General features: G+C 43.2%; 1 protein-coding gene across 1 annotated transcript in view; it reads right to left on the bottom strand.

The window, feature by feature from the left end:
• KIAA1549 (KIAA1549 ortholog) overlaps positions 1-22,869 on the bottom strand; it is a 173,563-nt gene extending 150,694 nt beyond the window's left edge. Inside the window, exon 1 of the mRNA XM_037836064.1 lies at positions 22,349-22,869. Within this exon, the coding sequence (XP_037691992.1) occupies positions 22,349-22,496 (148 nt within the window). The 5' untranslated portion in view covers positions 22,497-22,869. The remainder of the gene's footprint in view (positions 1-22,348) is intronic.
• Between the last annotated feature and the right edge of the window lie 1,463 nt (positions 22,870-24,332).

The following is a 24,332-nucleotide window of genomic DNA, read 5'->3' as shown; positions in this document are numbered from 1 at the left end:
TTTAAAAAAATGATACTCAAGGAGATAAAAGAAAACGTGACAAAAACAAAAAACAAAAAACTAAAGTATAATAGGAAAACAATGAATGAGCAATATAAGAATCTTAATGAAGAGATAGAAATTTTTAAAAGGAACCAAACAGAACTGCTGGAGTTGAAGCCCACAATAACTGAAGCAAAAACTTCTCAGAGGGTACTGACAGCAGATTGGAGCTGGCAGAAGAATCGGTGAACCTGAAGACAAGATAATTGAAATGATTTAGGCTGAGGAGAAAGAAAAAAGAATTTTACAAAGTAAATAGAGCCCAAGGGACCCTTGAAACACCATCAAGCAAACCAATATACACATTTCAGGAGTTCCAGAGGAGAAGAAAGAGAGAAAGGGGTAGAAGAATCGTCCAAAGAAATAATGGCAGAAAACTTCCCAAACTGACTGAAAGACTTGAATATATATATTCAAGAAGCCCATTGAACCTCAAAAAGGATGAACTTGAAGAGGAACATGCCCAGATGCACAGTAGTCAAACTGTCGAATGCAAGGATAAGAAGCCAGTGGGGGATCTGCTCTGTAATGTACCTTCTCTACCATTACAGGGAGCTGCAGAAACTCACACAGGATCACTCACTGCCACACACTATCATTATTCCCATTGTTGTTACAATTTCTTCCTGTCTTCTCTGAGAACTTGCTTCAGTAATTACACCTTTCTCTCCATTATTTTCAACCAGCCTCCGAAAACAACCACCACCAATGCCCTTCCTTCCTGTAAGTCCATGATATCCCATCCATCAATGGGTAACACCTAGTCCCTCCAGTCCCTTGAAAATGGATGGACTGGCCTGTGACTTGTTCTGACCGATACAATGCAACCAAAACAACATTCTGGAACTTGCACACCCAGGACCTTAAGAGAACTGGCAATGTCTGCTTCATCCCTCTTGGAAGCCAGCTGCCATGTACGAAGTCCTACTACCCTGAGACCACTGTGCTATGAGGAAGCCCAAGCTGCCTGCCAAATGCTGCCAAGTGAGTGACCCAGCAACGCTACATGGAGCAGAAGAATCACCCAACCGAGCACTGTTCAAATTCCTGACTCACAGACTCATAAGAAATAATAAGTCATTGTAGTTTTAAGCCATTAAATTTTGAGGTAATTTGTTATACAGCAATAGATAATTGAAACAGTGCCCCCCCCCCCACATTAAAAAAAATATTGGTCCTTCTTACATCCCAACTTTAAAAAAAATCCCACACAGCATTTCAATCCTGTATCTACCACCAGTTGACTGCTTTCTTGTATCACCACTGCAGTCCTCTGTTTGACAGTTATTTATATATGGGGCTACCTCTCCTACAAGACCACATTCCCTGAGGGCAATGACTGACTACCATATTTATCTTAATATTCCAGCATCTAGCATGGTGCTCAGCACATGGTAGTGAGCACTTAATACAAGTTAGCCAAATCATGCATGCCTGATGAATGGGACCTCCACAGAACCAGTCTGCCTGTAGGCATGCATTCTTCACTAGAAGACTCAAGACGAAGGTGGTAAAACAAAACATTGGATTAAGGTAAGCAAAATTCCCAGTACCAGACAAAATGCAAAAGGTGCAAGAAAGAGGTAAAGGGAACTATCAGTGGGGTGGAGTCAGAAGCCACAAGTTGAAAGTCACTGAGATTAGGGAGTTATTTGTTTCTGTAGCATAACTAGTTTATTCTGACTGATAGAGTACATATTGTACAAGTGTATTTTGTTTTCATCTCAGTCTACTGGAAGAGAAAGTAGAAGAGTGTGAAGGTTGTCAATGAATAAAGTCAATATAAATGGAGATGGAAAAAAAAACAGAACAATTGCAGGCCTAAGATTTCTGGAATTATTTAGGTTAAACTTTAGCACCAGATCCAGGCAAGAATAAGAGGTGTTTTCTGAATAACTAAAAAGGCCCGAGGGGCACATAAAACAATGGAAGGAAGACAGTTTGACATACTGGTTGGGTTTTGAGCAAGGTGCTTATTTTAAAGCATTGACTTCCTCCCACCAAAATTTCAAAATTAATGAGAAATTTATTTTAAATCAATGGCATATAGCTAATTTATCAACAAAGAGGATGTATTACAACCACACTCTTTGCTGTCAGAAACAAATCACAGAAAAACAGTAGAATTGAAACAAAGTAGAAATATTATCAAAACCACAAGGACGTGATCTAGGAGTTGTTAAAAGAGAAAATGCAGTATGAAAATGTCACCCCACATTAAGAAAATTATCATCTGTGCTGGAGGAAATGGAGTGTGGCTCATAATTAGTAATTTAACTTTAAAAAGTTTTCATTTTTAACCTGTTGAATACAAAATAAAATGAAATGAAATGATGCTTTCATAAAATACTATAGCTTTCACAAAAGCCTGCTTCATTCATTTCTCTTAACCAATGTGTACTGAGCACCCACCACGTGCAAGGGCTTAGGCATGTCCTCATAGTCAGGGCTTCCGCCGCGACAAGGGGCTGGCCAGGGCCCACGGAGGACTCTGACTGCAGCTCGCTGTCCACAGAGCTCACCCCATCAAGCAAGCAAAGCCCGAAAGACCATAGAGTCATTCTGTCACAGGGACCCAGGGCAGAGGAAACCCTTGCTAGGGAGTGCACACACACACACACACCAACGCTTACGAGGACTCGTACTGGCTGTGTGATCTTGGACAAGTTAGGGAACTTTATTTTGTTCATCTGTAAAATGGGGATAATAATAGTACCTACCTCCTACAGTTGTACAGCTTAAAAGGATTACCCATACTTAGCACAAAGTTTGGCACTTGGCTAACACTCCATAATTGTTGGATACTGTTACTATTCCCAGGTCAGCCCTGAGAATTTTTGCTGGACAGGACTACAGACAGAGTAGAATGGGGGCGTTAATCAAAAGCCCAAATACCTAGTAATAATCAAAGAAATATAACTTTAAAGAAGGCACATTTCATCTATGAGTTTGGAGGACAAAAGCAAAACTGGCACTCTGATTCATTGCTAGAGAGAATATAGATTGCTTCAACCTTTCTAGAGAACAATTTAGCAATATGTATTAAAATTGAATATGTGCATCCCTCCCTAGTCCAGCAACTCTATTTCTGGGAACTTATCCTAAGCACATAATTTTAAGTATGCAAAGATATATGTACAAAGATGCTCGTGGAAGTGTCACATATAGGAACAAAAAATTGAAAACAATTTAATTATCCATTAACAGAGAACCGGTTAAATAAACTACAGAGCATCCATAGGGACAAAATAACACCATGGTGTGGATCTATATTTCCTGACAACATAAAGATTCCATGACATCGTGTGAAGTGAAGAAAGCAAGTCACCAAACAATACGCAGTAGGGTACTACTACTTTACACGACCATGGGGGCTGGCAAGTCTGAACTCTGTAGTGCAGACCTGTGAACTGGAAATTCCAATAAAGGTGAAACTGAAATTTTTAGTCCAAATTCCCCAGAGGAGTTCTGGCAAGAGCCATTGCTGAAGTTGAGGTAGAAATTCTTCTGACCTCCAAAACCCTGAGTTCTGTTTTTTAAGACCTCCTATCGATTGGATAAGGAAACTCCCCACATTGCTGAGGGCATTCTCCTTTGTTGATTATAGATGCAATCAACCGACTGTAGATGCAAAAAAGCTAATTATAGATGCAAATTCCACTATGAAACACCATCACAGTAACAGTCTAGTGCTTGACCAAACAACTGGACACATGAAATTATGTTTAACACATGAAATTAAGCATCACCTGGTTTCATCTCTGTGACATGGGGTGATTTTTACTTTCTAACTTATACCTTTTTGTACTGTCTGAATGTACTCAATATGCAATATACTTTACATTTTAAGTCTCATCATATCATCCTTCTGCTCAAAACCCTCCAATATCCACCCACCTCACATGGAGTTAAATGCCAAAGTCCTTACAATGGCCCATAATTTCTTCCTCCCCTTTCCTCTTACCCCTCAGCTCCTGTTGTTCTCTGCTTCAGGCACACATCCCCAAAATCAGGCATGTTCCTGCCTTAAGGCCTTTAGACTGGCTACTTCATCTGCTGGGAACACTGTTCCCCCAGATACCTACTTGGCTCAGCCTCATACCTCCTTCAAATCTTAGCTTAAGTATCACCTTCTCAATAAAGTTCCTAACCACCCAAATTAAAACTGCAGCTCCTCACTCCCACGCCCTTCACCCACTCCATCTCTTCATGGCAGTTACACTTAGTAACACAACGTATATTTGACATTGTGCGCTGATGATCCCAACGGCCCAGCACAGTGTCTGTACAGAGAAGGCAATCAAGAAAGATTTGCTGAATGAATGAACAAACAACACTGAACAAAACAAAGAATCTGCCCTGGTGGAGCATACTGTCTAGTGGAGGGGAGACCAAGAAGAAAGAAACAAACACATATAAGATGGTGGTAAGTGCTACGGAGAAAAATAAAGCAGGGTCAGAAGCACAGGAATTATGGAGGAGGGTGCTATTTTTTTTAATGTGGTTATGGAAGTTCTCTCCAATAAGGTGAGATCTGAGCAGACACATGAAGGAATGGGAGTAGTAAACCATGTAGATAATATCTGAGGTAAGAATGTTCTAGCAGGAAGGAACGGCAAGTACAAATTACTGCAATAAACATGTTTTGTTTTTAAAATCAGGAAAAAAAATAAAGCTATAGTAACCTTGAAAATGCATACAAATATTAGAAGCCCAATAACAAGGGGTAGCAAAGAATCTGATTTTAGAAAAACCGAAGACCCCATTCAGTCCTTATTCATTTGGGCTGACAACTCCAAATCCTTCCTACACAGCCCCTCTCCCCTCATGCATCCCTCTATCACAGAGCTGACCAGGAGAAAAAAACACTCAATACAAGGATGGTAAGGTAAGGTATGGTAAGGTCATGTCTGGTAATGTAAGGTAACGTAAGGTAAGGTAAGGTTACGTAAGCCTAGGTAAGGTCAGGTAAGGTAAAGCAGTCCTAAAGAGGAGAGATCTGGAGATCCTTATTGGTACAACAGAGTCAATGGCAGAAATTATGACTGCTGTCCTAGCTGCCAGCTGCTGGCCTGCCCCCCTCCAGATGTGGCCTGCATTGGTCTGCAGATACTTTATCCCAGCCTGTCACCTGCCCTGGTGGGCACTGTCAATATCCCTCCCCTACACTCAGAACATCTGTGGCTCCCAGTCCTGACAAATGTTCACTCCTGCTACTCCATCAGCTAGTTCCCACTCTAAGTTTTAACAACTGTTTGTCTCAACAACATTATCTCCAGACTATCCTTGATAGTCACTCACTCTGCCTCTTTCTTTTTTTAAAATGCAATTTTATTGAGATATAATCACATAACATACAATCATTCAAAGTATACAATCAGTTGTTCACAGTATTGTCATACAGTTGTGCTTTCATCACCATAATCAAACTTTGAACATTTTCATTACTCCAAAAAATAAAACAAAAACTAAAATAAAAAAGAACATCCAGAACATCCCATTCCCCTCGTCCCCCCATTGTTCATTTACTTTTTTTAATACTGTTTAATTGAGATATATTCACACACCCTACAGTAATCCACAGTGTGCAATTATTCACAGCACCATCATACAGCTGTGTGTACATCACCAGAATCAATTTTTGAACCTTTTCCTTACTCCAAAATAAAAATAAAAGCAAAAAAGAACACCTAAATCTTCCCATCCCCTCCATCCCACCCTATCCTTCATCTAATTTTTGTCCCCATTTTCCCACTTATCTGTCCATACACTGGATAAAGGGAGCCACAAGGTTTTCAGTCACAGTCACACTATGCAATCTACATAGTTATACAATCATCTTCAAGATGATTATGCATCTACATAGTTATGCATCTACATAGTTGATGATTATGCAATCTACATAGTTATACAATCATCTTCAAGAATCAAGGTCACTGGGCTGAAGTTTGACAGCTTCAGGTATTTCCCTGTAGCCATTCAAACACACTAAAAACTAAAAGGTGATATCTATACAGCATATAAGAATACCCCCCAGAGTGACCTCTAGACTCCATTTGAAATCTCTCAGCCACTGGAATCTTATTTTGTTTCATCTCTCTTCCCCCTTTTGGTCAAGAAGATCCTCTCAATCCCAGAGTGCTGGGTCCAGGCTCATCTCCAAGAGTCATCTTCCACGTTGCCAGGGGGATTCACACCCATGTTGCCCTGACTCTTGCTGAGATCAGTTCAGCAGAATCAATGACTGAACAAAAGGCTTCAAAACATGCTCAGCACCTGTTTCAGTTTGCTAATGCTGCCGTTATGCAAAATACTAGAAATGGATTGGCTTTTATGAAGGGGGTTTATTTGGCTACAAATCTACAGTTCTAAGGGCATAGAAGTGTCCAGACTAAGGCATTAACAAAAGGATACCTTCACTGAAGGAAGGTCAGTGGCGTCCGGAGCACCTCTGTTAGCTGGGAAAGCATGTGGCTGGCGTCTGCTGTTCCTTTGCTCCTGGGTTGTGTTTCAAAATGGTGTTCTCCAAAATGTCTCTGGGTTTGTCTCTCTTAGCTTCTCCAGAGCAAACTCTGGGCTAATATCTCCAAAAGTCTCTGAGCATCTGCTTTCAATGGCCTTCTCCAAAATGTCTCTCTCAGCTACTCTGAGCTCCTTCTGTCTGTGAGCTCTTATAGGATTCCAGTGATTTAATTAAGACCCAACCTGAATGGGCGGGGTCCGTATCTCCATAGAAGTAATTTAATCAAGGGTCTTGCCCACAGTTGATTGAGTCATATCTCCATGGAAACAACCAAAAAATTAATGTCTGCCCTCACAAGATAGCATTAAAGAATATGGCTTTTGGGGGGACGTAATATATCCAAACTGGCACAGCACCTTTGGGGGAACACTGAGTGTGTTGGTTAGGTTCATGTGTCAACTTGGTCAGGTGATGGTACCCAGATGTCTGGTCAAGCAAGCACTGGCCTAACTGTTGCTGCGAGGACATTTGTAGCTGCTTGATAAACCAGAAGGCTGGTTTGTTAAATCATCAATTGGCTGCAGTTGTGACTGATGACATCAAGGAAGGGCGTGTCTTCCACAATGAGAGAATGCAGTCAGCTGGATTTAATCCAATCATTTAAGACTTTTAAGACAGAGAGATAAAGGATCTTCACTTCTTCTTCAGCTGACCAGCAAAGCATTTCCTGAGGAGTTCGTCGAAGTTGCCAGTTCGTTTCCTGAGGAGTTCATCAAACATCTTCATTGTAGTTGCTAGTTTGCTGCCTGCCCTATAGAATTTGGACTCATGCATACCCACAGTTGCGTGAGACAACTTTATAAATCTTATATTTATAGATATCTCTTGTTGATTCTGTTTCCCTAGAGAAGCCTAACTAATACACTGAGCAAGGGCAATTCTCTGAGCATGTCCAGCCAGCCAGCCACCAGTTCAGACTGAACCTGGGCTGGACTGTTGAATTAATGACATCCAATGGATTAGACAGAACCCAACCTCAATGAGAAAAGGCTTAGGCCAGAGCTTCTCATTCCTTAGCATACACACAAATCACCTGGTGATCCTTTTAAAAGATGGACTCAATAGGTCTGGGGTGGAACCTGAGATCCTGCATTTCTAACAAGCTCCTAGCTGAGGCCAATACTGCTGCTCCATGCACCACACTTCATACCAGTTCACATCCTTCCCCCATGCTTTGTCCAAGTTCCCCATGAAGTTGGCTTTATCCAATCACTTGTTTTGTATGTTTCAAGCTTCTCCTTTGAAAACTCCCAGCAGTATTCACCCATTGTTTTAAAGCAGTTAGTCCTTCAGGCTGCCTGGCTCCAAAGTCAACTCTAGCACTCAAAACAGTTAAGTGATGAAGGGTCCCTTTCACAGGCCAAAAAAGAGACATGGGAACAAAGAAAGAAGCAAGGAGAGTTTCAAAAGGATTCCAGAGGGCTAAGGACTACTTGTCAATCACCGGAAGCAGGCGCCAAGTCCAAGCTTCCTCGTCTATCCACCAAGGAATGCCAATCAACAACCCAGGACCGCTGTCACCTGCTCATTTCCCACAATGTCTCTGGGCCATCCAGAACTGCTGGAAGGATAGCAGAGAGCTGCCCACCTAGCATGATGCCAAGCCCGGCCTTCAATTTCTACTGGCCCTTGCCACTGCCTAGCAATTCTTTTATTTGCCTCTTCTTGATTTCTTCTGGAAAGCTCCCAATTCCACTCTAGGTTTGAACTCCCCTCAACAGATTTTCTCATCCCTTACTCTTTGGTAATAGTTACTGTGCTGGTTTGAAGCTGTTATGTACCCCAGAAAAGGCCCTGTTCTTTTAATACACCCCTATGGGTGCAGACCTATTGTGGTTGGGACCTTTTGGTTAGATTATGTCAATTGAGAAGTGACCCACCACATTCAAGGTGGGTCTTAATCTTTTAACTAGAGCCGTCTATGAAGAGAAAAAAAGACAGAAAAGGGACAAGAGAGCCCAGAGAGAAACACCCAGAGAGCTTGGAGAGAAAAACCCTGGAGATGCTGAGAGAGAACCCACAGAAGCTCAGAGAGGAGGCCACTGGAACCAGAAGCTGGAAGAAATGAGACCCAGGAACGAAGAAGCAGCAGACACTGGTCATGTGCCTTGCTATCTGACAGAGAAGCTCCAGATGACAGCAGCCTGTTCTCTTCAGAGTACAGGTATCATCCCGTTGATTCCTTAGCCTTAATTGGGACACTTTCATGGCCTTAGAACTGTAAATTTGTAAAGTAATAAATCCCCTTTGTAAAAGCCAACCCATTTCTGGTATATTGCATTCTGGCAGCTTTAGCAAATCAAAAGTTACCTACTCCTCAACACAATTCTGTCCCCAGAACTGGCCTCCTATATCTCCTATTTTCCTCCAGTCCAAAATTAAGCACTCCACTCTTGCCCTGGATCCCACCCCTTCCAAGCCCTGGAGAGACTCTGCTCCTACCCTCACTGCCTCCATTTCCAGCAATATCTGTTTCCTCCAGCTTCATCCCATATGGGCTTCTTCCTCTCTATTTCCTCACCTGTACACATCACCCTTACTTTACCACTCCCGTTACCATCCCCTAACTTACTACCTTATTTCTCTCCTGGAACACAGCACACACCCACACCTCAAAGCAGCAGTAGTAGACCCTCTGAGGGGTTGGGTCCAACCCTGTTAGCTGCTTGACTGTCACAGCAATCCACATCCCTTGGGACTGAAAAGCAGCCTCTCTGCTGCTGGACCTTGAACTGGGAAAGGCAAAACCCAGTCTTCAAATCACATCACTTCACCTCTCATGCTGGGATGATACTACTGATTCCTTTCAACACTAACATTTTGAATATTCTGTACTCACTGTGCCCATTTTTTTCATGAATCCCTACATCCTAGATCCCACCTCTACCCATCGCATAAACTTAGCGTCTGAGAGTACAGGCTTTGGACTCAAACCTGAGAATAATGAAAACCATGAAGAGCCACTGCAGATTTTTCAGCAAGGGGAGGATGAACTGGAGCAGAAGTGAAGGCCATGTCAGTAATCAGAGAAAAGACGATGGGAAGTTGAATGAGTACAGTGACCACAGTGGTGGTAAAAAAATGTGGTAGATTCAAGAGATATTCAGAAGGTAACGTTGACAGAATTTGGTGACTGACTGGATACTGGAGATAAGATATGGGGCCAAGGACAGATTTCTGGCTTGCATAACGGACAACCATTGATGCCTTTCACTGTGATAGACACCCTGGGAAAGGACAGGAAACGGGCAAAAGATAATGAGTACAGTCTTAGACAAGTTGAGTATGAGGTGCCAATGTCAAACCCTGGTAGAGAGGTCAAGTTGGCAGATGAAGAGATGGTCATCTGGAGAGGTCTGGGCTACAAGAAAGGTGAGAGTCATCTCTGTGGAGATGGACCTTGGAATTATGCCCATATCCCCAGAGAGTGAGCTCAGGGGAAAAGAGAGAGCCCAGGATGGAGATCTGGGAACTCCAATACCTGATGTCAGCACAGGTTCAGCATGTCCAAAACCAAACTCTTCATCTTAGCCCATCCTCCCCCCACCCCAACTTGTTTACTTCTCTCAGGGGCACCAACAGCTTCCTGTTTACCCTGACTTGAAATTTTGAAGACTTCTTTGCCCCCTCCCTTGTCTTCATATGCCATACCCGGCCACTATGTGCAGTCAACTCATCCTTCAACATACCTCCTGCACTCATCATTTCCTCTCCATTTCTGCTGAAGCTCCCTGAATATCTGCTACAGCCTTGAGGCCCACTTGACTCATGTCTTCTCTCCCCCTTCTATCCGGCCTCATAGCACTACTATGCTAAATCTGCACACAGTCTCTCCCCAATTCTATACAGACTGGTCTCCTCATTGTCCTGCCAATACTAGCTCCTTCCTACTTCAGTGCAGAAAGGTTCTTCATGTCTTGAATGCCCTCTCCTCTCCCAACCAACCTCTGAAGCCTGGAACTCTCCTTAAGCCTTCTCTGACTCCCCAGCCCTCAGAGAGCTCCTTTTCCTCAGAGCTTTCTTACAATTCTTTCATACAATTCAGCACTTAATTACATGTGGCCACAATGTCTTCAGTAGCTTGATAACAATTTCATGTGTATCAGGTCTTTCTCTGTACCAGATTGAAAGCTTCTTGAAGGCAAAAGCAATGCCTATATTTTATGCCTGTCATGGTGCAAAGCATGGTGGAGGGTCAGGAAAAGTTAGCAGCTGACTGCCCTTGAGTGCACATCTCCCAAATGGATTCCAAACACAATTCCTCACCATGTCACATTTATAACCCTAAAAAGAACGCCACTGCTGACTGGGGTCCCTCCACCAACACCCACATCAAGCTTCCGACCACCTCAGGTTTCCACATTTGCCCAGAACCTCAAGGCTAATCAATACCTCTCCACCTTTCTGTACCACCCAACACACAAGCGTCTCCAGACCTCTGCTGGCACAAACTCTCCAGCCCTCACATTCCGTGCTTCCTCCCTTACTCTTCATACTACTGTGCAATTCTCATCCAACTTTTCCCACCAGGTCCTCAACAACTTTCCTACATTCTCAGCCTCTTAACTCAATTCTCCCTCCACCTCCCTGACTTTTCAAAATGTAGCTCTCATCTAAGAAACTGAGTAAGAAGCTCCAGCCTTGAACAAGGATTGTTCATTCTCCAACCCACCCGACAACCACGCCCACCCCACCCCCTGCCCAGAAATGACAGGGCCTAGAGTCTAAGCAGGTATTTTGTATTCAATTTTATTGAGATATATTCACATACCATACAATCATCCAAAGTATAGAATCAATTGTTCACAGTACCATTATATAGTCATGAATTCATCACCCCAATCTGTTTTTTGAACATTTTCCTTATACCAGAAAAAGTGAAAATAATAAAAAATAAAAGCAAAAAAGAACACCCAAATCATTCCCCTCCACACACACCCTATTTTTCATTTAGTTTTTTGTCCCCATTTTTCTACTTATCCATCCATACACTGGATAAAGGGAGTGCGATCCACAAGGCTTTCACAATCACACTGTCACCGCTTGTAAGCTACATTGCTATACAATCATCCTCAAGAGTCAAGGCTACTGGGTTGTAGTTTGATAGTTTCAGGTATTTACTTCTAGCTATTCCAATGCATTAAAACCTAAAAAGGGTTATCTATATAGTACATAAGAGTGCCCACCAGAGTGACCTCCCGACCTTTCTTTTCATTTTGCATCCCCCTTTTGGTCAAGAAGATGTTCTCAATCCCATGGTGTCAGGTCCAGATTCATCCCCGGGAGTCATATCCTGTGTTGCCAGGGAGATTTACATCCCTGGGAATTAGATCCCATGTAGCGGGGAGGGCAGTGAGTTTACCTGCCAAGTTGGCTTAGCTAGAGAGAGAGGGCCACATATGAGCAACAAAGAGGTACTCAGGGGGAGACTCATAGGCACAATTATAAGCAGGTTTAGCCTCTCCTTTGCAGTAATGAGCTTCATAAGGGTAAGTCCTGTGATAGAGGGCTCAGCACATCAAACCGTCAGTCCTCAATGTTCATGAGGACATCAGCAACAATCCAGGTGAGGAAGCCCAACACCTCTGCATTTTCTCCCAGCTCTTCAGGGAGGCCTAAGCAGGTTTTGTTTTAAATCTCCACAGCCATTTCCAAGCCACTGTTTTCCCTGCTCTTATATAAAACCCCTACTTCCTTTGAGGTACCAGCCCTCCTCTTCTACCATCCATAGTTCTCCTGGTCTATTCCATTCATTTTTGAGAATTTGGTATCTAGCTCATTGTCCTCCTCTTTACCTCACTTCTGCCTTCATCACTGGAAATTCAACATCCACACAGATTATTCACCCAAAAGCCTTCATCCACATTCCACTTCAACATCTGACTCCTATAGCTACACTCTACCTTTGGTCATTACCCAAGACCAAAACCAGAGATGATCCACTTCTGAGATCTTAAACACATCGATCCCTTGAGCTCTCTCTTCTCCTAAACCAGCTGCTCTGTGATCTCATCCAACCTGGCTTTCCCCTAGTCCTTCATCCACTGTTTCACTTCCTGCCTCACCCAGCCTAGATCCCACAGTGCATCATTGAGACCGTTCTCTCGCCAGCACCCTCAATTCCCCTTGGCTCTTCACCACACCCACCTATGACTCCCCAACCTTGACTCAAACCAATCATCCACATTTCCCTTGCCACACTCAGATTGCCAAATGCTACAGGACAAAATCCAGCATTTGGACTGATGTCACTACCAATTTCTCCCATCACCGTAGGCTTCACTTCAAACCTTCCACCAGTCCTTCTGATTCCTTCTCCCATATTACTTCTCCCCAACCCTCTTTAGTGATGATTCTGCCATCTGCCTGCATGAACGTCTTCACTTTTTTCCATCAGTTAATTCTATTTCTTAAATTTTCAACTACTGTATCTTTACTGATTATTCCTTAACATCTATAAACATAATCAAGTATATATCATCTTTTAAAAAAACCTCCATTGACCCCATGCTACAAGTAAGTTACTGGAAGTAACCCAAACCTCACTGTGCATAAGAATTCCTGAGGAGCTTGCTGAACATTTGAAAAATACAGATCCTTGTGACCCACCTGTGACCAAGCAGGTCTAGCTTGACCATGAGTGTGAATTTTTTGTTTTTGGTTTTGTTTGGGGCTTTTTTGTTGTTGTTGTTGTTGATTATTTAGCTCTCTTAATTTTTTAATTTTAAGTTTTTATTTTGAAATACTTTAAAACTTACAGGAAAGTTACAAAAATAATGCAAACCCCATAAAGAGAACTCCATCAGACTCCTATCACCCCTAGATACCCAGATCCACCAACTTTACCACTTTGCCACATTTGCCATATCATTCTATCTACCTATACATCAATATATCAATCCATCTATCTATCCAGCTATCTATTTATTGATCCATTTTCTGAACGACTGAATGTAGGTTGTATTCATCATGTTCCTTGAACACTTAAAACTGCCATGTACATTTCCTAAGAACAAGGATATTCACTTATATATCCATTATAAGGAGTTATCCAGTTCAAGAAATTTAACATTGATATAAAGATTACAGTCTATATTCCAATTTTTTCATATGTCCCAATGTCCTATTGAGCCTTCTCTCCTTCCTTGCTAGATCCCATCCAGGATCATGTACTGCCTTTAATTGTCATTGTCTCTTTAGTTGCTCTTTTTTTTTTCTTTTTGTAGGAACATAAACACAACATAAGCTTTTCCTTCTCAATCACTCCCAAGCATATTCTTCAATGGGATTATTCAAATTCACTGTGCTGTGGTACCCTCACCACCCTTTCCATTATTAAAACTTTCTCCCCAAATAGAAACCCTACACCCATTTTGTATTAATTCCCCGTTCTCCCTGTGTGCCACTCCTGGCAAGCTGTACTCTAATTTCTGACTCTTTGAGTTTGCCTATTCTCTCACATTTTCTGTGTAGTTACCACAAGGTTTAAATTTAAATTTATAACAATCTCATTTGCTTTGATACCTACTTAACTTCAATAGTACACACAATCTATGTTCCTATACCCCTCCATCCCTCAACCTTTCTGCAGTTCTTGTCACAAACTACATTTATACATTATGAGTCCAAAGCCACTGATTTATCATTACATTTTACACATTTGCCCTTTAGGTCCTGTAGGAAGTAAAAAGTGGAGTTACAAAACAAGAATACAATAGTACTGGCATTTATATTTATCCATGTTATTACCCTCACTGGAGAGCTATATTTCTTCATGTGGCTTCAGTCAATTGTCTACTGTCCTTTCCTTTCAACCTGCTGAACTCTCTTTAGCATCTCTTGTAGGATCAGTCAGTGGTGAACAACAACCTCAGCTTTCATTTATCTGGGAATGTCTTAATTTCTTCCTCATTTTTGAAAGGCAGTTTTTTCAGATATGGAATTCTTGGTTGGCAAATTTTTGCTTTCTGCACTTTAAATATGTCCTCTCACTGCCTTCCTGCCTCATGGTTTCCAATGAGAAACAAGCACTTACTCTTATGGAGGCTCCCTTGTAAACAAGTTGTTTCTCTCTTGTGACTTTAAGAATTCTCTCTTTATCTCGGGCATTCAACAGTTTGATTATAATATGCTGCAGTGTTGGCCTATTTGGGTTTATCCTGTTTGGAGTTCATTGAGTGTCTTGGATGTGCATATTCATGTCTTTCATGAAATTTGGGAAGTTTTCAGTCATTGTTTCTTTGAATATCCTCTCAACCCCTTTCTCTCTTTCTTTCCTTCTAGGACTCCCACAATGCATATGTTGGTGTGCTTGATGGTGTCCCACAGGTTCCTCAGGCTCTGTTCACTTCCCTTCATTCTTTTTCCCTTCTACTCCTCCAGTCTGCTCCAGTCAGGATGATTTCAATTGTCTTATCTTAAAATACAATGATTCTTTCTTTTGCCAGCTCCAATATGCTGTTGAACCCCTCTAGGGAATTTTTAATTTCTATTACTGTGGTCTTCAGCTCTGTTTGGTTCCTTTTCATAATTTCCATCTCTATATTGATATTCTCTTTGTGTTCATCTGTCATTTTCCTGATTTCCTTTAGTCCTTTGTCCATGTTTTCCTTTAGCTCTTTGAGTTAATTTAAGACCATTAAAAAAAATCTTTGGGTCTGTAATGTCCCAGGTCTGGTCCTCCTCACTGAAGGTTTCTAATGCTTTAAATGTCTCCTTTGCCTGGGCCATTGCTTCCTGTTTCTTTGTATGTTTTGTAATCTTTTGTTGAAATTAGAATGTTTTGATACTTTATTGTGTTGTCATATTAAGCTCTGAGGCTTCTGTTCCTTATGTTCATATCCAGCAAGTGTTATGACAGAGCTTTCCTTGAATGCCAGGAGCCAACAAAAAAAAGAAAACACCTTTAACAGGCTTTTAAAATTGACCTACGGGAGTGCTCTCTGTCAGGGCGTCTCCATACAGTGAGTTTAGAGAATAGCTCCAGGCCAAAGCATACGTCCTTGATCCTTTCTGTACATGTCTTGGGCATGCACAAGTGGCCCTGGGAGTTCTCCCTAGAAATAGTTTCCTCACCATCCTGGGTACTGCATTGTTACGTCCTGCAGCCAGTAATCCCTTGCCCCAGGCAGCCACTTTACTCCTCTCCTGACAGTGCTCTGTAGGAGAGCTTTACAAGCTGCCTTCTACATGTAGGGCAAGTTCTAAGATGGCAAATCCCTTGGGCCACCACCAAACAGATTGGGCCAGTCATACATGCTCCCAGTATGTGCATGAGGGTTATTCTGCTCCCTGAAGAACCAAGGCCAGGGATCCATACTGGGAGCATGGGCCAGCTCCATGCCAAGCTGGTGAGGGGGGTGGGGGGGCAGTCAGCCAGGGCACCATGAGATTGTACCACTTAAGTAGGCTTTTTCTTGATTTCTCGCTTGCCCTAATACTGCAGTTCTTTAACTGTTTTCTGGAGCTTTGAGAAAGATGTTTCTGCCAGTTCTTGCTGATTGTTCAAAGTTTCTGTGGGGAGACAGAGCCTGACGTGTCTCATTCCACAGTGTGGATTGGGGCAGGCCACGAGTATGGGTTTTTAATAAGTACCCTTGATGATTCTGTTCTGGTGACCTGCACACTACACTATGAGAGATAGTTTAGTAGAACAGCATTTGACACAATAGATCACTCTTATATATATAAACTCCCTTCCCGTCCCCTGGCTTTCACAAACACCATTGTGTCACGATAGTTTCCTTTGTGGGCTCCTCTTTGTTTTCCCTTTCCTTTATTGTTAGCCTCCTAGGCTTCTGTCCTTGGCCATCTTCTCTTCCCACCTACATGCTCTCCCTCAGTAGTGTTTTCCAGGTCTATGACTTCAACTACCATCAAATGCATCCATTTAACAATTTTTTTTAATGTGCTATGCTGGTTTGGATGTATTATGGCCCCCACAGTGCCATTATCTTTGATGCAATCCTGTGGAGGCAGACGTATTAGTGTTGATTAAGTTGGAAACTTTGGATTAGGTTGTTTCCATGGAGATGTGACACACCCAACTGTAGGTGATAACTCTGTTTAGATAATTTCCATGGAGGCATGGCCCTACCCATTCAGTGTGGGCCTTGATTAGTTTACTAGAGCCCTATATAATTGCTCAGACAGAAGGAGCTCAGAGCTTCAGCCAAGAGAGAGCAGCTAAGAGTGACATTGTGAAGAGCAGCTACAGCCAAGCGGGACACTTTGAAGAATGCACAGGAGCTGAGAGAGTAGCTGCAGCTGAGAGACACATTTTGAAGACGGCTGTTGGAAGCTGACACTATTCTGGAGAATGCCATTTTGAAATGCAACCTGGAAGCAAGCGGACACCAGCCACGTACCTTCCCAGCTAACAGAGGTTTTCCAGATGCCAATAGCCTTTCTCCAGTGAAGGTACCGATTGTTGATGTCTTACCTTGGACGCTTCATGGCCTTAAGACTGTAACTTTGTAACCAAATAAACCCCCTTTATAAAAGCCAATCTGTCTCTGGTGTTTTGCAAAAAGGCAACATTAGCAAACTGGAACACGTGCCAAATCTGGGATGGCTTGGTGAATGAATAAAAGTATGAGTTATGGTCAACACACATAACAGCAGGTGGGCATGAGCACAGACCTATCAGAAGGAACACAGTCCTGAAGTAGGGCCCTTGAGGCTTCCACTATGCTGAGCACTGATCCTTCAGTGGCTGGTTCTTGAGGAGGTGGGGGGAAGGGTCCTGGAGGAAGAGTCCTGAGGAAGGACAAGGAGGTTCAGGACACTTGGATGGGTAAGGCGGCTGCTTAGTGCAGCAGCTATGTACCAATTGGTATGGCAGTATTTCAGTATTTTAACACCCAGCCAAAAGTCGGTAATAAATGAATATGTTATATATTAGTACAGACCTAGAGGATCATTCTATCCAGAAACTGCCTGGCCAGAGGGAATAGGGTTCTTGCACACTATTCACATAGACTCAGTCCCAAAGGCTGTCTAGAACAAGTACATTCCAAGGCATCCAAGATGTAGGACTTGAAACATAAGAGCTAACAGGGAATTTAGGGATCATCTAATCTAATCCCCTTCTTACACTGATGAGGAAACCAAGGACAAGACAGCTTGTCCACAATCAAGTAAAGTAGCAGCAGAAATGAACACAATCAGGCTTTCTAACTCACAGTTCAGTGTACGTTCCAACAAATCATGCTGCCTAAGTACATGAAAGAGAAATGTCATTGTGAGCTCCAGATGAAAGGCGGCTGGTCACAACTTGAAAACAAATGAGATCAGTAAGAACAGCATCTTCCTATCTGGGAAAATCAACCTAGTGTAATTATAATTACAGTAATTAGCTGCCTTTATCACCCAAGGCACTGATAGAAAACCTGTGCCTCCCAAGTCCCTGGTGACTTTTTAACAACTCCCTGGCTGGGTTTTGTTTTCAGGATTAAGTGAGACATTTCCTGACAAGGACTGAAGCAGCTGCTCCCAAGTGGCCAGGAGTAAGAATTTAAAATAAAGTCCTCCAGCTCTTTTTACTCTCAACCTAAAGAAAACCAAGCAAACAAAATATAACAAAGAAAACTGATTCAGTGTAACCATTTTAAACCAATTGTCCTAACAGTGAGAAGATAATTGAAAGAGAGTAAGTGGCGTATCTCCAAAATACTATTAGTTCCCAATTACTGGGTTTACAGTATCTGGATCAGTGTTTCAAAGTTTAAAGTGCCTAAAAATCATCGTGAACTTAAAAATGAAGATTCCCAGGCACTACCACCAAAGATTCCAATTTAGGAGGTCAAAGGTGAGCCCCCAAAATCTAAATTTTTAACAAGCACTCCCACTGCCATCTCCAAGTGATTCTGATGCAGAGCTTTAGGGCCAACACTTTCAAAATACCTATCTAAGTCTTGTTTTATAGGATACTAAATCACAAAGCATAACAAATACCTCAAAATGGCAAGTAATAAAATAGCACATTAAGATAAAAATTTAACATGCCTTAAATATAAATACAAAGTTACAAAAAGAAAAAAAGGTTTTGATAATCAAAATAACCCAAAACTCCTTAATCTCAAAATTATACAAAATTAAAAAAAGAATACATTGAAAGGGGATAAACACAACAAATAGAAGAAAAAAAATGGCTGCTATCCTTAATACATAAAGTAATATTTTTAAAAATATATATCACAACAGATAAAAGAGCAAAAAATGGAAAATTCACAGAAAAATACAAACAAAATAAAGATGACAAATTCAACTCAAAAGTAAGCAAAAATGCAAATTAAAACAGTATATTATAAACTTGTTTAACAAGGATTTTTAAAAATAATATTCAATGCTAGTGAAGACAAAGAGAAACAGGCAACCTTATAAATTGCTAGGGTTTATTTCAGCATTACAGCTTTCAGAAAGTTGATTCATTCAACAACCATTTCCTCAGCATCTACTGGGTGCCCAGCACTCTATGAACAAAACATGCAAAGAACCAGCCTGGTGGGCCTTACATTTTAAGTACAGTCTAATTCCCCTTCTAGAAATGTTTACTAACATGCAGAGAGAGAAAGAGAAAGAGAGAGAGAGAGAAACAAATGCTTATCTACATAGATAATACATCACAACATTAAGTATAAGAGTAAAAAAAAAAAGCTGGAAATAATAAAAGAATAAATAAATTATTTGGATGGAAAATTGTGTTTTCAAAGAATACTTAATGAACAAGAAAATGCTTAAGTTAAATATGGAGTGAAAAAGCATCTAATTTGATCCTCATTTTAATTTTATTTAATGCTAACAACTAAAAAAGCCAAAACCATTTGTAGTGTTATTCACAGATTACAGGATTATGAGATTACGGGTGAGTTTTTCTTTCCTATACCTTTCAGTAATAACCAAATTCTCCATTCTCTACAAGTTATTACTTTCACAATAACTATTATTTTAACAGAGACTTATCTGTGAGTAAGGTAAAGACAGGAGGCCCAATTCTTTCTCTTGTTCCTGTGGATGTCAGATACACCACATTCAGAAGCAGGTCCAAAGTATTACAAGTTGTTTCCACAGCAGTGAACCGTCAAGACCAAACTTGTAAATGTAAAAAGGGGGGGGAGGGGCAGATTGGAAGATGGATTTCATTGAACAAACATTAAAGAGAAAAGAGAAATCGGCTGCAGAACAGTTTTCAGGCATAACAGGAGGAGCTGATGCCTAACACAGAAAATCCAAAAGAGGATTAAGAAGTACCATCTTCTGAGTAACACTGCTTACTTTTTAGAAAGAGAAGCACCTAGCAAGGTTCAGCAAAGGGCATCTGCCAAACCCAAGGCCCCAGCTCTGCTGGTGAAAAACAGAATATTCAGGACTGGGAGCAAGAGGGGCCAGATGGCACGGAGAGGAGCTATGGGGCCAAAAAATTGAAATTCCGCCTTTTCCCATTTACCTTCCCCAGGTGTCCTACAAGCAGTCTAGCTATAGTAAGAAGCTGTTTTCCAGCATTACTGTCCCTCACAGCTTTCAAGAAGTGGATCAGGAGCCGCCTTCACAAGTCTTGCTGAGAAGCCTAGCAGGTTACTAGCTGTCTTTCAAAGGTCTGCCCTTGCTTATTCTTTGTGTTTCCTTCTGGCTGTTTCCTCCTTCTTCCAATTACACTGTTGGATCCTTGCCCACAGGGGGTCATGTCTTCTACTTCTTTAGTTCCTGTTCTATTACCCAACCTGGAACCAGCTGTGCAAACCAGAGGAGCAGAAGCACAAAACACAAATTAGTGAAAGTCTGGAGTCTCTGCTCCCACTACGTCAGCTCTAATAGAACTATAATTGATTTTGCATCTCCTGGTTGATGATTTGTAGTGAGGGGTGCAGGCGAAAAGGGAAAGGACTTATAAAGAAAAGACAGTTATGAAGGGACAGAACAAACAGCTCCACTATTTATTTTAAATTTATCAAAATAATTACTCATATTCTTCACAGTGTCTGCAGTATATCCAGATGGCCACATTCCTACAGGAAAGCAGTAGACCATAGAAATTAAGTGCATAGTTTGGAGCCAAACCAACCTAGCAGAACACAAACTCCTGGAGCCTTAGTTTCCTCATCTGCAAAATGGGAACAATAACAAATAATTCATAGAGTAACTGGATCATGGATATAAAATGCAGCACGTGGCACTAAGAAAGTACTCAATAAATGGAAACTACTGGTTTGCTGTGTCCCACAACAGATGAATTCATTAGTCTCTGATGGCTTTTCTTTGTGGGCTATCACCAAGGGGACCCTTCATGATTATCTCCTCTCACAGAAAACCCAGGATCTTATCTCCTCTGGATACACAGAGAGCAGGACTGAGACCTGAGGTGCTAGGTTAGGCAAAGTTGTTTGCCCAACTATCTGTATAATGCCCAACAGAGACCCATTTTGTCAACCCCAGCTCTGGTCCAGCTCCCTGGGACAGGGTTCCACCCAGCTATGAGAAATCTTTGTGGACATCTCAGATGTATGTACATCTATGAGTCAAGAGCAATGAGAGAACAGTAAAGTGATGACCATGCACCAACTAGCCTGTGACCTTGAGCAAGTCATTTCTCTGCATCAGTTTCCTCTTCAGTAAGGAGTAGTTGCATTCTATGATCTCTGCAGCCTCTTCCTACACTTCTATTGTACCATCCTCTACGTGGCACTGGTTATAATTCTGACACAGTGACTCAAGGGACACCTTCAAATGTGTCTCATTTCCTTCCAAAGCCACTTGGCAGTCCTTTGGCCCTGCTCCCATGAGAAGGAAAGGTTTTTGAGTAGCCATTGCTTTCTGTTTTTTGTTCTGTGTGCAGTAGCTCTCCACCCACAGCTGGCCATTCCACCTTTCTTTTCTGCCCCCTAAGTGGTCAAGTGAGTGTGGTGGGGCAATCACTGGCTTGCAGCACGTCAGCTCAGAGATGGTTTCCAGACCAATGGAGAGCCAGTGTGTATGCTATGGGTGGACAAATGAGCATTCTAAAGAAGCAATATGAAGTAAATTATTTGCCTAATAACAAAACCCACCCACATGCTTCTTTATAAATCATGCCTCTTAATTCCACGCTGATGAACAGTCACTAAATTGCCTCTATTATAAAAATGACCCTTAGTTCTTTCATACCCTGACACTTAAGAATCACAATATTTTCACACTCCACTGTACTAATAATGCCTTTGCAGAAATAATACAAATAGCTATTTCCCTGGACAGATCCATGGCCAGGGCACTTGCCAAGAGATTTTCTTTGAATGTTCTTTGTGTCCTGGTGCACTGGGGGACACGCCAACCTGCTTGCATCTGGGGGATGTGGGGCTACTCTGGGTAATGAAATTCTGTTTCAAAGCGTACAATGAATGCATCCCTTCACCCCGAACAATAAAGTATTCCAAAACATTTGATATGTCACATTCATATTATCATGCACGAATACAATTCCAGTGCCTACATTTTGCAGGAAAAATAAGGCACGTTCTGAGGAGAAGCCACCAGACCTGCCTCCGGCTCCATGGATAGCAGGAGGATGGCTTTGCAGACCTTTAGCAAGATTGGCCAGAATCCGCTCTCTTTTTCATTTTATTTATTTATTTATTTCCATGCCTTTATTTGCCGGGCCCAAGAAGGGAAATGCATCTCAAGAAAAGAGGGCTTGGGAGCCGTGGAGAATAAAAGCGGATGGGCGGGGAAACCCAGGATTTTGAAAATAACAGCAATAAAGGAAGGCAGGGTCGCGGCCGCATCCGGGGGGGTGTCCGCGGAGCTTACCTGGGGCGCACGAGGCCGGCCGGACCAGCAGCAGCAGCCAGAGGCCGCGAAGCAGCAGCCCCGGGCGGCGACCGGAGAGGCGGGCGGAAGGCCTGCGGCCGCACGGCCCCGGGACCAGCGCGACCCCGGCGCGGGTCTTCCCCTCCATGGCCGCGCCTCGGCGTCGGCGCCGCGCCCCGGCGTTCGCGGCCGGCGCCCCTGCCGGGCCTCGCGGCTTCGCGCTCTCGGGCTGGGGAGGGGCGGCCGATGCAGCTGTGGCTGGGACTGGACGCCGCGCACCGGCGCGGAGGGAGGCCGGCAAGGCGGGGGCGGGCCGGGGGCCGGAACGGCGGACAGGGGCTGCCAGCCGCACGCCGGCCTCGCCGCTCCGCCCCCTTCGGAGACTCGGAGCCGCTGCCGGGCAACGCGCGGGCCCCGGCGCGGGGAGGCGAGCACCACCTCCCGGCCGGCCGGGCGCCTGCCTCTGGGGCTGCCCAGGCGGCGGGGCCCGGGTGACGGGCGCGCCGGGGCTGCAGGGCGCGAGCTCGGTTCAGCCCGCCTCGGGCGGCGGCGGCAGCGGCGGAGCCGGTGCCCGGCCCTCTCCCCGCCCCAGGACCCGCCTCCCGGGAAGGGGCGCGGGTGAATGGATGCTGGAGGCCTGGGCCGGGCCAAAGTCCAGCGCCGCCCCGACCCCGCAGCTTCCACGGGGTGCCGCCGTGCTGGTGGTTTCCGAGCGTTTCGCCCCCGGGGGGCTCCCGGAATCTGGCGGACAAGGCAGGAGGGAGGACCGCGAGCAGGGGGCTGAGCTGAAAAACCTGGAAGTCGGGAGAGTAGCGGGCCTCTCGCTTCTTGTCTCCGCCTGGCTCCGCTCTGTTCGGTTCGGTGGGGGGCAGCAGACGTGTGTCGAGTGCCTGCCTTTGTAAGACAGGCTTCCGAGCTGTAGAGGGTACAAAGAGTAAAAGTCGGGCTCCGTTCCCAAGAGCCCTCAGTCAAGAGGGTGAGAAAAGCGCTCACACAGCTCTATACATCCTTTCTCCTTTCCAGAGGCTCTGCCTTCTCTCCAGGTCCTGGTGAAACGACCGGGTGCTTTGGGCCTGGGATGTCGGCAAAACCCGACACATAGTACGCGTTGAGAAGGCGTCTTCTGAACTAAACTGAAGCAGAAGCGGTCCAAGCCCTTTTGAGGGAAAGCAGCATTCTTGAATGGTGGAGAGAAATGTCAAATGATTAGTGTTTGGGGGGCTAGAGAACCCTGGGGAAATTAGGAAAGTGGAGAAAGGAGTTAACATTTGTCTCCTTATCTGCTGTGTGCCAGGCATCTAATTAGTTGCTTTGTTTGTTTTCGGTACTTTAAAGAGAGCCGTGGTTTAAAGGTCTTGGAACGTGGACTTAGCTATTTTGGAGTATTGCATCCTGTTGGAGGGCTTGCATCAGGCAGGGCCTTGAAAGGGTGGGTGGAGTACACTGTCTTCTTGTGCAAAAAGCTATGGCAGACAGTGGAAAATGTGAATCATTTACGCACTGGTACTGGTTGCTGTCCAGTCCTGTTTCCCAAGTAGGTGAGCTAAAGAAGGGGCTGCCCAAGGGAAGATTTTTGGAGAATCAATAATAGTTCTTCCTCAGAATTAAGACTGGGGCACCCCTCCTGTAAGTACCTCTTAGTTTCAAGAAAAATAATTGAGAATAACAGTTAAAGAGAGCTTTTTTTTTTTTGTACATGGTAGCAGCTCAATGAATGGGTTTAATAAACAAATAAATAGCATTTAGAAACAGTTTCCTTTAATCTAGGTTTACCTACTGTTTGTAGTTTGCCATATGTTATCTTTTTTAATGCAATTTTATTGAGATATATTCACATAACATACAGTCCTCCAAAGCGTGCAATCAGTTGTTCATAGTATCAGATAGTTGTGCATTCATCACCACAATCTTTGAACATTTTCATTACTCCAAAAAATTAAAATTGAAATTAAAAAGAACATCCAAAACATTCCATTCCCCTCCT

Source organism: Choloepus didactylus, chromosome 5, assembly GCF_015220235.1.
Source record: "Choloepus didactylus isolate mChoDid1 chromosome 5, mChoDid1.pri, whole genome shotgun sequence".
NCBI classification, from domain to species: Eukaryota; Metazoa; Chordata; class Mammalia; order Pilosa; family Megalonychidae; genus Choloepus; species Choloepus didactylus.
The sequence above is the reverse complement of the archived record's forward strand: the minus strand, read 5'-3'. Positions and strand labels throughout refer to the sequence as shown.